This window comes from Sinocyclocheilus rhinocerous, unplaced genomic scaffold, assembly GCF_001515625.1.
Source record: "Sinocyclocheilus rhinocerous isolate Xijiao unplaced genomic scaffold, SAMN03320098_v1.1 scaffold1295, whole genome shotgun sequence".
NCBI lineage: Eukaryota > Metazoa > Chordata > Actinopteri > Cypriniformes > Cyprinidae > Sinocyclocheilus > Sinocyclocheilus rhinocerous.
Window position 1 is genome coordinate 1,178,448 of NW_015660499.1, and position 15,133 is coordinate 1,193,580.

Below are 15,133 nucleotides of genomic sequence, written 5' to 3' on the forward strand. Positions count from 1 at the left end.
AGACAGACAGACAGACAGACAGATATAGATAGATAGATACAGTAGATAGATAGATAGATATATAGATAGATAGATAGATAGATAGATCCTGATAGAACCTGTAATACTTTTTTCAGGATAATAATTTTATAAAACATTTCTATTTCAAATAAATAACGATTTCTGAAGGATCATACGACATTGAAAACTGGAGTAATATCTGCTGAAAATTCATTTTTACAAATCACAATTACATATTATCATATTTTTATATTTTGTTTATTTATTTAATTACATATTAAAATATTAATATGAAATATTTCAGAGACTTCTTTTTTTGAAAAATCTTACATCACATGCATTTGAATGACATGTATATTTTTTACACTTCCACTGACCAAATTTAACCACCTCGCAATGGCATAGAAGCTAAAAACTTAAATAGGGTCAGTTTTGATTTTATGTCAACTTCAAGCACTTGGCAGCATGAAAAATAATAATAAAAATAATAATAATAACAATACTCTACGGATCAGAACATTTGTGAAAACTCCTAAGCACAAAATCCTCTGGCTGATTTAAGCAATAGTGTTTGTTAAACTTAATGATCCTGTTGGTTAAGTAAAGCACCAATTTACTTACTAGTAATTTACTAGTTACTTGAGAGAAGTAATCTGGTTATGTAGCTAACTCACAATACTTGCAGTACATATCATGACTCTAGGTAAGTTGAACACTGTTCAAGAGAAGTGAAATTAAAGACGTTTCCTCAGGCGATTAAAAACTACTTGAGAAACAGATCCACTTGACATTACTGAGAATCATATTTCATAACCCTTTCTGAACAGCTCAAATGGCTTCTTTGGAACTACATTAAATTAAATCCTATTACAAGAGCTTAAGAGGTAGAAATACTGTACCATACTGTAATCATAATGAATTTCATAGCAACCAGGAAAACATTCTCTTATGTTATGATATTACTTTACTAAGAATATGAAAGAACAATTTTCACCTGGCAGACAATAAAACAGGCAAATCCTATCAACCTTTGTAGAACTAAATGATATCTAGAGTATGCCGACACCATAGCAACCACCCAGCAACCGTATACATCACGCTTAAAGTTCTCAGAACATAAAAAAGACAAAACATTTCTAATGTTACAAAAGATTTGTATTTCAAATAAATAATGATTTCTGAAGGATCATATGACACTGAAAACTGGAGTAATGGCTGCTGAAAATGCAATTTTTTCATCACATTTACATCACAATTACATTTGATTATATTTTATGTTTAATTTTATTTAATTATATTTTAATTTTTTTAATATTAAAAAAGAAAACAGGTTTATAATAAAACAGTTTTTTTTATATTATTTCAAAATATTACAAATTTTACCATATTTCAGCCTTTTTCAGAAACTTTTTCTTTTTATTGAACCTTTTGTGTTGCTGGGTACAACAAAATAGCAACAAAATGGCAGTTAAACAATCATATTTCTTAATGAATAATCAAAATAATGGCAATTTGCATGTAAACAACTGAAGAGGTTGTGTTTAATAATAATAATAATAATAATGGACTAATAGACAAAAATACTCAAACTATTATTAATAAATTGAATATATTTGGAAAGGTTTTTAACTTTTACATTTATTTATTTTATATTATAATTGTTAATATGCCTATATATAAAAAAAAGAATGATGCTGACCTTTGTACCACTCTCTTAAGAAAATGTAAACACATAGTATTTTTATTAACTAAATTTCATTAAATACCCTCCAAACCCACATTCACATGGATGCTGAATATTTTAATAAATTGTTCTGTGAATAAAAGTATACATAAACCAGAGAAATCCCACACATGCACAGATATTTTCTCTATTTTCCCGATGTAAACACAGTAAGACCCAAGAAAGTTTTAATCTGTAGACCTACACATTCAACCAGTGGTTCACATGAAAATACGGAAGACAAAAAATATTATTATTATTATATTATAATATTTTCAAATAATTCTACGTCATTGCAAATTTGCTATTTCTGTTTCAAACATGGAGTTTAAACTGTAGGATAATTTGAAGCGTGAACCACCCTTTTCTTCTCTGCTTTGCATATGAAAGTAAGCATCCAAACCTACAGGGCTTTGCAAATCATTTACATGAAGATGTAAATCGGAGCAGAGAACCTTCCCCGTCTGGCCCCAAAACTTTTCACAGGAATCAAGTTCAGCTCTGTAAACCATAATTAGTGGTGCTCACTAAACTAAACCATATAGCATAGAGTTTGATCAAATCCTGTGTGTCCTCAGCTGAAAGCACTGTTATGTTAAGGCAGTGATTACACTGGTTCTCATGTCATCAGGATATTGTAAATGATGCAATTCTGATCATAATTACAGTAACCATAATTACAGTAAAATATATGGAGCACGGTGGTTTTAATTGCACTATACAGGTAAGTATCCTGCACAATTTAATTGCATTTCTGCCACTCGGATAAACAAGAACCAAGGACTATTTTGCATTTGAAGCAGCAAATAAAAACAGCAGCAACAAACAAGCCTACTGTATTTGTGTTGTATTCTGTTGCCAAGAAAATAGAGACGAAATGGCTGTAAAACAATATATTACTATTAAAATAATGGCAAGGAGCACATAAACACAACTGAAAAGGTTTGCCCATGTCATGTAGACATTCTAATAATAATTTAATAATTTGAAACTCCTCATTGATGTAATTTTTAATTCAAATGAACGTTATAAAAGTACTACAATAAACTGACACTAAATTAATTTTGACTGGATGAGCTGTGTTCAAAATAACAGCTTTCAAAATAACAATATATATATATATATATATATATATAAAATTAGTGCATTTAGCAGATGCTTTTATCCAAATATTTTATTTTACAATTTTATTAAAATACAGATATATTAACATTTTTTCTAAATCTACATTTAAATATATATATATATATATATAAAAGAGAATAGTGACATGGCTGTAAAACAACTATATTTCATTAGGGAGTAATGAAAATAAGGTCAAGGAGCATGCAAACACAACTGAAGAGGTTCCCCGTCTCATGTAGACATCCTAAAAACAATATAATATTAATTTAATCTGGATTAAATGCACAGTAATCAGACATATCAGATTGGTGTACATGTAATCAATGCCAATGTTTGTATAATCTGTTGCTCAAATGCGGTCGATAGGTGTTGTTTGAAAATGCCACAGGCTTGACTCAAGGACAAGTGTCATGTAAGAATAAACACATCTATATACACACACACACCCAACACAAAGCAGCGTTGACTGCGGTGACATCACTCTATGCCGTCATAAGACACCAATGGGAAATTCCAACATGACACAATCAATGGAAACAAAGGGCCCTGCCCTGAAGACGCGGATCAACCCTACAAGAGCAACCCTATCAGCTGAACAGAATTTCTCGTACCCTGACTGTGAGCTCAGAAGAGATTATGTTTGCTGTCACTAAAAAAATCTAAAAAAGCTAGATTTTTGACTTTTTGAGTTTGGTGCGTGCAAGTTGTGTTTATACAAGTATGGACATTTACAGTTCTTGCCGTTTTCTTATTAAGACACAATGCTTGTGAAGTTTGGTGAATCCAGATACTATTTTTCTCCAACAAACATAAAAACATCCACTGAGCAAATTACATACATTTGTCTTTAGATTAGGTTAGAATGACAGTATGTAGGTTGTATATTTTAAAGATACGTGCATCTGTAAATGTGATTGAGATGAAAACCAATGCTAACAGATGAGATCTGCTTTCAACAAACAGTGTTGAACAGTATATTTCACACTGTTAAGAGCCCTTAAAAACAAAATGTGGGACTGGTAAAATGTTTACAATAACATAATATTTTAGTGATTAATACTTTGATTGCAAAGACTTTCATGACATCTGGTTACGTTTGAATGACTGGTTATAAAGGCAGATGTTGTTTGCCCCCATAATGTATTGACTAGCAGAGGTTCATTGCTAAAGCTAACCAGCTAGTAACCCTGTATTGGCTGCTGTGTGCATTAAAGGGATAGTTCATCCAAAAATGAAAATTTGATGTTTATCTGCTTGTCACAATCTATCTACAATCTCAATTAGGAGTGTCAATGGTCCATTTGAGAGATAGGTGGCGGTAATGCACTTATAAGTCTGCGATCCGCCATAAAGCAAGAAGAAGAAGAAGAAGACGCGTCACGCGCCGGCTGTTTATATTAAGTGTATATTTTATTTAAAATATTTCATTTTTATATTTTTAAATATATTTTATATTAAGATGTGCTATACTATAATTGCTCTGATTATTATTATTCATAAATGTAAATATTTTTTTTGACAAGTTTTTAACTTTTATATTACATCATTTTTATATATTACTTTTAATATATTTTACATTGTTTTTATATATTTTATAGAATATTAAGATTGGATTGGACACTGATTATTATTAGTAAATGTAGATACTTCCAACATTATTTTTCACTTTTATATTTTTATATTAAGATGTGCCTGTAATGTAAAGTCTCTTGTTGCTTTTTGTTTTATTAAAGTCAAATCTATATCACAGTGAAAATCTATAACTATATTGCAATATTTAATTAACCACTATTGGTCTTACCTCATCTGTTTCTGGCTCCAGCAGATCCCCTGGTTTGGACTCAGTTTCCGCTTTAAATAAATATGTGTGCTTTCTGCTTTCTGTAGAGTTGTGTGGGCTGGAAGCTTCAGATTCAAATCCAATCAGATCATGCACAGACACCTGATCTCCGCTTGGTTCTTGGGGTCCAGGATGACTGGACTTTGATTCTGGCTGTAGATTGTGGTCAGGAGCAGCAGGAGTTTCTCTGGATGGAGACAGAGTCGAGGAACGTCTCGCCCTAGTTCCCCATCTTCGGGGTTTCACTGAAAAGTCATCGTAAGTCACTTGTGTGAGTCGAGGCGAGACGTCAGCGGGCTGGACGGTGGAGACCAGAGTCTGTGACGCATCAAACGATATTAAATCATAACTCGTAGGAACTTCCTCTCGTAATCTCTCTGCTGCTTCACACGTTTCCATCTCCATCTCATGTTCTCGTTCCTGTCTTCGTTTTTCTTCTTCTTTCAGTCTTTCAATCTCTTGGCAAGAAGAAGAAGAAGAAGACGCGTCACGCGCCGGCTGTCGAGGATGTGCTCAGGACAGTTCGGACATTGTGGTGAATCAGAGGTAAAAAACTATATAAATACTGTTTAGTTTCTTGCACAGACCGATCGTTTCGTGTCTTTGCACATCATTGTATCGTCACGAGCCGCAGGGTTTAATTTGGTTTTGTTTGTGTATGTTTTTTTGACTCTCAAAGCCGTGATTCCCATTCACTTCCATTATATGACTGACAGACTGCAACAGTTTGAGTTAAAAATCTTCGTTTGTGTTCTACTGAAGAAACAAAGTCACCTACATCTTGGATGCCCTGGGGGTAAGCAGATAAACATCACATTTTCATTTTTGGGTGAACTATCCCTTTAAACTACTGAAAGCCAAAAAGGCCCAAATTGTTGAGTGTGTTCCACTAGTGTTTACAACCAGCTGAGGTTAGAAGGGCCTATTTTCATTAAAATTTAAATATACTTTATATAACTGATTCTGATTGCATGAGCCGTGTTTGAAATGCAGATAATTGCACACCTATGATTGCACATTATATATAAAGGTGCCAAGTTGCTACATTGCATTTCAGATTTCAGTCAGGCTAATAGACAAAATTATTCAGATTTTTAAAATTAATTAATGAATGTAAATATTTCCAAAAGTGTTTTTATTATTCATAATAAACTTTTTTTGACAAGTTTTTAACTTTTATATTACATCATTTTTATATATTACTTTTAATATATTTTACATTGTTTTTATATATTTTATAGAATATTAAGATTGGATTGGACACTGATTATTATTAGTAAATGTAGATACTTCCAACATTATTTTTCACTTTTATATTTTTATATTAAGATGTGCCTGTAATGTAAAGTCTCTTGTTGCTTTTTGTTTTATTAAAGTCAAATCTATATCACAGTGAAAATCTATAACTATATTGCAATATTTAATTAACCACTATTGGTCTTACCTCATCTGTTTCTGGCTCCAGCAGATCCCCTGGTTTGGACTCAGTTTCCGCTTTAAATAAATATGTGTGCTTTCTGCTTTCTGTAGAGTTGTGTGGGCTGGAAGCTTCAGATTCAAATCCAATCAGATCATGCACAGACACCTGATCTCCGCTTGGTTCTTGGGGTCCAGGATGACTGGACTTTGATTCTGGCTGTAGATTGTGGTCAGGAGCAGCAGGAGTTTCTCTGGATGGAGACAGAGTCGAGGAACGTCTCGCCCTAGTTCCCCATCTTCGGGGTTTCACTGAAAAGTCATCGTAAGTCACTTGTGTGAGTCGAGGCGAGACGTCAGCGGGCTGGACGGTGGAGACCAGAGTCTGTGACGCATCAAACGATATTAAATCATAACTCGTAGGAACTTCCTCTCGTAATCTCTCTGCTGCTTCACACGTTTCCATCTCCATCTCATGTTCTCGTTCCTGTCTTCGTTTTTCTTCTTCTTTCAGTCTTTCAATCTCTTGAGTTCTTCTTCTCTCTTCTTCCATCTCTTTTTCTTTCTTTAGTCTCTCTAATTCTCGTTCTTTTCTCAATCTTTTCTCCTCTTTCTGTCTTTCAATCTCTTGAGTTCTTCTCCTCTCTTCTTCCATCTCTTTTTCTTTCTTTAGTCTCTCTCTTTCTCTTTCCTGTCTCAGTCTTTCTTCTTCTCTCTGTCTCTCCTCTTCCATTCGTTTTCTTTCTTCAATTTCTCTCTCTTTACGCAGTCTCTCTAATTCTCGTTCATTTCTCAATCTTTCCTCCTCTTTTTGTCTCTCCAATTCCTGAATTCTTCTCCTCTCTTCTTCCATCTCTTTTTCTTTCTTTAGTCTCTCTCTTTCTCTTTCCTGTCTCAGTCTTTCTTCTTCTCTCTGTCTCTCCTCTTCCATTCGTTTTCTTTCTTCAATTTCTCTCTCTTTACGCAGTCTCTCTAATTCTCGTTCATTTCTCAATCTTTCCTCCTCTTTTTGTCTCTCCAATTCCTGAATTCTTCTCCTCTCTTCTTCCATCTCTTTTTCTTTCTTTAGTCTCTCTCTTTCTCTTTCCTGTCTCAGTCTTTCTTCTTCTCTCTGTCTCTCCTCTTCCATTCGTTTTCTTTCTTCAATTTCTCTCTCTTTACGCAGTCTCTCTATTTCTCGTTCTTTTCTCAGTCTTTCCTCCTCTTTCTGTCTTTGAATTCTTTGTCTCTCTTCTTCCATCTCTTTTTCTTTCTTTAGTCTCTCTAATTCTCGTTCTTTTTTCAATCTTTCCTCCTCTTTCTGTCTTTCAAGCTCTTGAATTCTTTGTCTCTCTTCTTCCATTTCTTTTTCTTTCCGTATTCTCTCCATTTCTTGTTCTTGTCTCAATCTTTCCTCTTCTTCCATTCGTTTTCTTTCTTCCATTTCTCGCTGTTTCTTTAACCTCTCTTCTTTTTCTCGTTCTTGTCTCAGTCTTTCCTCGTCTTTCTGTCTCTCCAACTCCTGAATTCTTCTCCTCTCTTCTTCCATTTCTCTCTCTTTCTTTACTCTTTCTTCTTCTCTCAGTCTCTCTTTTTCTTCTTCAATCCTTCTCTTCTCCTCTTCAATCTGTCTCTCCCTCTCTTTTTCTGCCTGCCTCCTCCTCTCCTCCTCTTTTCTTTCTTCTTCAATTCTTCTCTTTCGTCCTTCTTCTTGCTTTCTCTTTTCTTCCATCTGTCTTTGCTTTTCCTCTTCCTGTTTTCTCTCTTCTTCAGCACGTTTGCGTTGCTCCTCTTTCTGTCTCTCTATTTCTCTTGCCTTCCTCTCCTCCTCCAAAAGTCTTTCCCTTTCCCGCTGTTGTCTTTCTTTCTCTAACTGCTCATCTTTTCTCTGTTTTTCTTCTTCTTCCCTTCTCTTTGTCTCCACATCTAGGCTCGTCCCAAGCCTTCGGTAAACAGGAACAAGGACATAGTCCTCCTCTTCATCTTCATGGTCTTCCTCTTCTTCTACATTCTCCACACTAGCAGCAGAGTTCTTGATTTCTGCCATACTTGGTGGTTTGTCAACAGGCACCTTTTCTGTCGCTGCAGGTTTTTCAGATGATCTCTCATTTGGTGTCTTCTCAGATGGTGGACTACAAACATAAGAGTTTTGAAATATGTTATAGCTTTGAAAATAAGGACAACATAAAACTAGAAACATATATAAGTATACATACTTAACATTCCTGGCAACATTTCCATTGGCCCCACCACAAAATAATTTAAATTTTTATGTTTGCTAAGAATAATTTTTATATTTGTCATTAAATGTTTTTTTTTGTTACTGCCACAGTAGGCCAATGCAAAAAGAATATTTGCAACAAATTATTCAACTACATTATTCATGAACACACTTTTTTCTGATAAATGATTGCATAAATCATAATTGATTGGTTTATACTGATGTTTTGAAGACTATAGCAAATCATTTTGCATTTTTTAACGAAATCAGTTAGTCAGCTAGATAACATTATCTTGGTGACAAATCAGCAAAATTGACAAAAATCAAACGTTTAGGTTAATTGTGAAACAGATTCTAAATAAAAATGTTTATGTTAGGCTACTAAATAAATGAAAAGAAAGAACATTTTGTCACATATTTAACTGAAACATTCGTTCCTGAATTATTCAGAGCTTTTTTTTAACGAATCTGCTGAATGAATGGCTCATTGACTCATTCACATGTTTCGTTCCTGAATGATTCAACGCTATTTTGAATGAATCTGCTGAATGAATGGCTCATTGACTCATTCACATGTTTCGTTCCTGAACGATTCAACGCTATTTCGAATGAATCTGCTGAATGAATGGCTCATTGTCTCATTCACTTGTTTTGTTCCTGAATGATTCAGCGTTATTTCGAACGAATCCGCTGAATGAATGGGTCACTGACTCATTCACATGTTTCGTTCCTGAATGATTTAACGCTATTTCGAATTAATCTGCTGAATGAATGGCTCATTGACTCATTCAAATGTTTCGTTCCTGAATGATTCAGCACTTTTATGAATGAATCTGCTGAAGGAATGGATCATTGTCTCATTCGCTTGTTTTGTTCCTGAATGATTCAGCGCTATTTCGAACGAATCCGCTGAATGAATGGCTCATTGACTCATTCTCTTGTTTTGTTCCTGAATGATTCAGCGCTATTTCGAACGAATCCGCTGAATGAATGGCTCATTGACTCATTCTCTTGTTTTGTTCCTGAATGATTCAGCGCTATTTCGAACGAATCCGCTGAATGAATGGCTCATTGATTCATTCACATGTTTCGTTCCTGAATGATTCAGCACTTTTATGAATGAATCTGCTGAAGGATCAACAGAGATTTCAGAAGCTGTATTGTCTCTTTTGTCAGAAGTGTCCCTGCGCTGAGCTGCTGTAGATCGATCGAAGAGAAGGCTGATCCGTCTCTTAATGCTGCCTCCGCTGACGTCCTCGTCTCCCATCTCTCCTGTATCCACCGGAAGCTTCGAAGGCTTGGACTCAGAAGGAGAATGTGGTGGCCACTCTTTCTCCATCTTGCTGGTTTCAGCATCTCTCCTCACCTCCTTCTCAGGTTGAGATGGTGACTCGAACTTGGAGGTCAGCTCAACGGAGAGACGATTTCGAGGCGGCCAGCATCGTGAAGACACTTTGACGTCTGCTTCAGTCTTGGCTGCTTCTCCTTGGTCCTTCTGGTTGAGAATCTTTTGATCCAGAGAACCCAAAGATTTTGCTCTGCTCCTGGGCTGAACATCCTTCACATCTTCAGCGGTCACAGCAGGCTTTGAGTTTGGACCAGTTTGGTTATTAGAACCAGGACTCTTAGTGGGTTCTGGTTTAGGTTTAGCCAATAAGTCAGGTTTTGGGCCGAGTGGGACGGGTTTAGGAGCTGCAATTTGATTAGACCCATTTACTGTGCCATTTGAGCCTGATTTTTGGGATTCTGATAGATTTGGACCACCAGCACCAGCTTTTTTGATATCCAAAAGTGCTTCAGAAGAGGCGGCTCGATGGAGCTCTCTGCTAAAGTTGGTTTTTGGGGCCCGGATTGGGCGGACGGTGGAGTTTCTTTGCAGGGCAAATGGTTTAGGCATGAGGTGCGGTTTTGGGCGCAACGCTGGCTTCCCAGTGTCTCCAGGGAGTGCAGAGGCTGAAACTGAAGGTTTGTCTGGGTTGATGAGCGATTGGCCCATTTCCCTTGTGGTCGCCCCCACCCATGCAGCCATGGCTACACACTGCACCTGGATGGGAAAACAAAAGAGAAACACCCCTGTGGGATCTCAGTGGTATTAACATAAATTTTTGGGATGTTACCATAAACATGCTTGCAAAAGATTGACATTATATTGTGAAAAAAATCACAATATAAAATAATTACAAAAAACATATAAATAAAATAAAATAAAATACTTTTATGTTATATTCTCTTATCAAATCTCTTTTGATCACTTGTTGAGTTGAGAAACTCTGAAAACTTGTGTCAGTGTTTTATGCATGCAAATGTGTCTGCAAAGGAAAAAAAACACTGTGATTTGATTTTTCAAATAAAACAACTGGAGTAAGTTTAACAAGAAAATACTATTTTAGTCTTCAAAGCTTCATGTGTAATTCAGTGTGCTACTTGATGTTTCTTTGTAATTATTTGTAAAATTTACTAGCAATTTCTGATTGAAAATTGTTCCATCACCAATTATTTTTCAATATTAATGCAAGTAATCATTATCATTTAGCTAAATGCATTACTAACTTTAACACATTTAAAACTTGAGGAATTTTTTGAAAGTTTTGAAGAATTTTCAAGTAGATCTACATCTTATAAAGCTAAAATATATTTTTTTTGGATGAAAAATTAACACCTGTGAAAATTTTAGGCAAGTGTGTATAGCAGTCATGAAAATCTGAGGTTAAATGTCAGTCATATCAGATACAAGAACAGTTTGTTATTAATTAGATTGTCAGGTTTTTGTTTGGCACTTTTCAAATGAAGTGCCATTGCATTTAATTTCTTTTTTTATGATGATATATTCTTTCCTCTTAAAGCAACCTAAAAACGCCCACACATTGTGCTGATCACTTCAGTGGCTTGCAAGTAGTGCTGTCAAATGATTAATCGCGATTAATCGCATCCAAAATAAAGGTTTTTGTTCACATAATATATGTGTGTGTACTGTGTATATTTATTATGTATATATAAAAGCACACACATACAGTATATACTTTGAAAATATTTACACGTATTTACATGTATATATTTATATTCATGTAATTTATGTTATATATAAATATATTTATTATATAAACATAACATATTTTTCTTAAATATATACAAGCATGTGTTTGTATTTATATATACATAATAAATATACACAGTACACACACATATATTATGTGAACAAAAACCTTTATTTTGGATGCGATTAATCGCGATTAATCGTTTGACAGCACTACTAGCAAGACAACAAGGAAACCTCTGAGCATCAATATGAATGCAGTACAAGTGAGATAAGGAAAGTGTTACGTAATATCCATGAAGTAGTCAAATGTTTTTGGATGGTTTAATCAATGTGCATTCTGGAAAGATTTGTTTGAATGTTCTAAGTCAGCTCTTCTGATTTAGATCACTAAGTAAATAAATAGTCACTTAGTGGACACTTTTAGGCATCATGAAGCATTTTCGCTTTCAGTACGGACAGAAAAAGATGTTAGGACCTGCTTAGGACTTTAGCTGGTCGTTGTGCTCTGACCAACACAGTGGTTTGTATGGTTAGTTTTAGAAATTTGCCACTATTTGTTAGCTGCTGTAACTACAACGTTACATGGGCAAAAAGCTTTTTTCTCAATTAAAAGCCATTCAAAAGATCTTCTAAACAGAATATCTAAACATGTTTAACATAAAATGAATTTACTTGTGCAGATGATTTCAGAGAACATATCCTGAATACCATTTATATTTTATATATTGGTAAATATTTTTTTCATGTTTTAAGCACAAACCTTAAATACAGTTATAGATTCATGCTATATATTAATATATATATATATATATATATATGAAAAAAGAAAATTATTATAAATAATATTAATTAATAAATAAATCTATTTAATATAAATAAATTTAATTTAAGATATATGCTCTGGAAATATTTTTTATATCATTATATCATGTAAATCATCATTTTGTGTTAAGCCTGTTAAATAAGACAAACTGCTGATTAATAAAATTCATTTTTACATTGTAAATAGAAGAAAAGATAGAAGATAGAAGAAGAAATAAATAGAAGTTTTTCATTAGTGCCACATTGCAACTTCCTTGCTACTGCTATGCAGGCTAATGGAGATCTCTAGAGGGATATCAGACCTTTTGGTGGAGACAGAATGAACGAATCAATGAACACTTCAAAGCAGCCATAAACATATTAAAACAGCGCTCTCTGGGAAAGACACAAAAGGCCAATCCAGTCGGTTGAGCTCTCTGAGGCCATGTTACTCTGGTTGGGCTAGATTTTTAAGTTTTTCCATCCAATTAGGGTTACTCAAACAAGAAACGACTAGACGTTTCTCTGCAGGCTATTTATACACACCCTGCATGACCCACAATAAATGACCAGCATCACTTTCACCCGATGTTTGACTCTGATATCAGCAGTCTGCATGCAGACAAACACCATCACATGGAGAAATTACTCATTTGCAACCAGTCATGCACTAGCCTGAAATGAACTGAAGCAATCCGAATGTTGACGTTTCGAAACCGTCGCCCATGTTCTCTTATCATTGTGCAAAACTCACAGTGCAAAACAAGTTAGAGCCTGGCTTGTTGTGAGAGTTTTGAAGAAATCCCTTCCCCAGACTGCAAACAAAGTTAGGCAAAGCTGAGTTAACTTAGTGTACTTTCTGACTTCCATTGGCCACAAATGCTTCAGGTGAAGACACTGAAACATTATCCACAGGTGAAAAAATGCTCACTTCTCATATTTTGGCTTGGTGTAAATGTGTCTTCATTCAACAAACCGGTCCAACAGCAAGCTAGTATTGTCAGATGAGAAATAGCTGGACAAAATGTGTTATACTCAAAATCAGACAATCCCTTATCGGTATTTATTGGAGTTGCTGCCTAAGCAGCATTTCTATGCAAGATATTGAAAATGATAGTTTAATCACTTGAGCAACCTCAGAACAAAAATGTCCTTCTCATGGACACACTTTAAGTAAATTAGATTATTAAAATGCATACTGTCTTTCTCTGCTTAGTGAGATCCAGTCATTTTGACCTGGGATGGTCAAAGGACAGAGCTAATGTTCAAAGTAAGTAAGTTCACAGCATGTAAGATCTGCAGAGCTTACACTCACCATGAACATATGCAAATTATTATATACAAATTTACATGCTGAGCTTATAACATGGCCAGTGCGTGTGTGGAGAGGAGGTTTATTTATTTAACTGCGTTTCTGTCACGCTTCTCTGAATTTACATAGTTAAATTTCACAAGTTTAGTTAGAAACTTTACTAATAACCGATGACATCATATAATTAATTAGTTAAACAATTAAATGCAGAATCAAATATCTATAAATGGCATCAAACTCAGATTCATACATTAATGTTAAAGTTAAGCATTATATAATGTTATCGACTTGTTAATAAGGGTTTTACATTTATAAAAAGCAAAGAGTGGGGAAATAGAAAAAATAAAAGCTTATATAACAGGAGCACAGTAATCTGCACCTGTTGGTTGGTAATAAGTAACTTATAAATAAGTGCCTCTTACAATAAACCGTCTTTGAACCCTGTATTATTTCCAGCTGTGGGGAAAAAAGCACTATTTTGGCAGTTTAGTCCGGAGGTACTATTAAGTATACAGAATGATTAACAAAATAAATATTACAACTGAAATAAGTATACAGTTTATTTACATTAGAGAGTGAATGAATGTGGTCATTAGCATATTAAACACACAAATAAACAAGTTGAAATAATGTGCATTTACCTGTATAGTGATACAATTATTCCATAAGATTGTACATATAGATTCCAAGCTCAAATACACGTCTGCGTCCTTTTGGGTTGTAGGTGTGCAGCTCAAACTTTAAAGAAAGGAGGGCGGGTCGCAAATGTACGAATCCTACTATGGCGACTGCTAATCTCATGAATATTAATTTTACGTTCTATGATAACATTACGGGAGGAGTGTCCGCTCTTAGTTAATATTCATAAGACTTCGGCAGAGCCTGATTCTTTTATTTGATAACTTCTTTGCCTTTCGTCCAATCATCAGGCAGCTTGGCGAACGTCACGGTACGTAATTAATATTCATGAGCCAGGCCTGGAAGGGCGATTCCTGTCAGCAGCACGAGCAGCTGCGGTCTCGAGGTGTTGCGCGCGGTCACTCCTCCTCTCATAAACGTGCTCAGCCTTCAACCGGAAAAACCAGTTAAACTGAATGGAAGGAGAAAGACACGGGGTGTGTAGAAAATACTGTATGAGATGGGAGACACACAGATATAGGTACATGTTCCATGATAAACTTTTAAATGACAATGCGTGGGATCTAATTAAGTTGGCATGAATATTTGTTAAAGGGATAGTTCACCCAAAAATGAAAATTCTGTCATTAATTACTCACCCTCATGTCGTTCCAAACCCGTAAGACCTTCGTTCATCTTCAGAACACAAATTACGATATTTTTGATAAATTCCGAGAGCTCTCTGACCCTCCATAGACAGCAAGGGAACTACCACGGTCAAGGCACAGAAACGTATAAAGGACATTGTTAAAATAGTCCATGTGACATCAGTAGTTCAACCATAATTTTAAGAAGCTACGAGATTAATTTTGTGCGCAAAGAAAATAAAAAAGAACGACTTTATTCAACGTACTCTTTTGGGACAGTCTGCCGCCATTATCAAGAGTATGGCGCATACTTGTGCATTCCTCTGCTCGGAAACAAGGCGCAGCACATGCGTTTTTTACAGGCAGGAAAAGCATGCACATGCATCGTGATACTCTCCAAAATGGCGCCAGGTT

At 35.0% G+C, this 15,133-nt stretch overlaps 1 protein-coding gene across 1 annotated transcript in view; it reads right to left on the bottom strand.

Annotated features, from left to right (window-relative positions):
* LOC107725083 (DNA ligase 1-like) overlaps positions 1-14,182 on the bottom strand; it is a 31,205-nt gene extending 17,023 nt beyond the window's left edge. Inside the window, exons 1-5 of the mRNA XM_016534225.1 lie at positions 14,096-14,182; positions 9,414-10,348; positions 7,799-8,215; positions 6,628-6,778; positions 4,650-5,144 (exon numbers count right to left, since the gene is read on the bottom strand). Of these exons, the coding sequence (XP_016389711.1) occupies positions 4,650-5,144; positions 6,628-6,778; positions 7,799-8,215; positions 9,414-10,333 (1,983 nt within the window). The 5' untranslated portion in view covers positions 10,334-10,348; positions 14,096-14,182. The remainder of the gene's footprint in view (positions 1-4,649; positions 5,145-6,627; positions 6,779-7,798; positions 8,216-9,413; positions 10,349-14,095) is intronic.
* Positions 14,183-15,133: the final 951 nt, after the last annotated feature.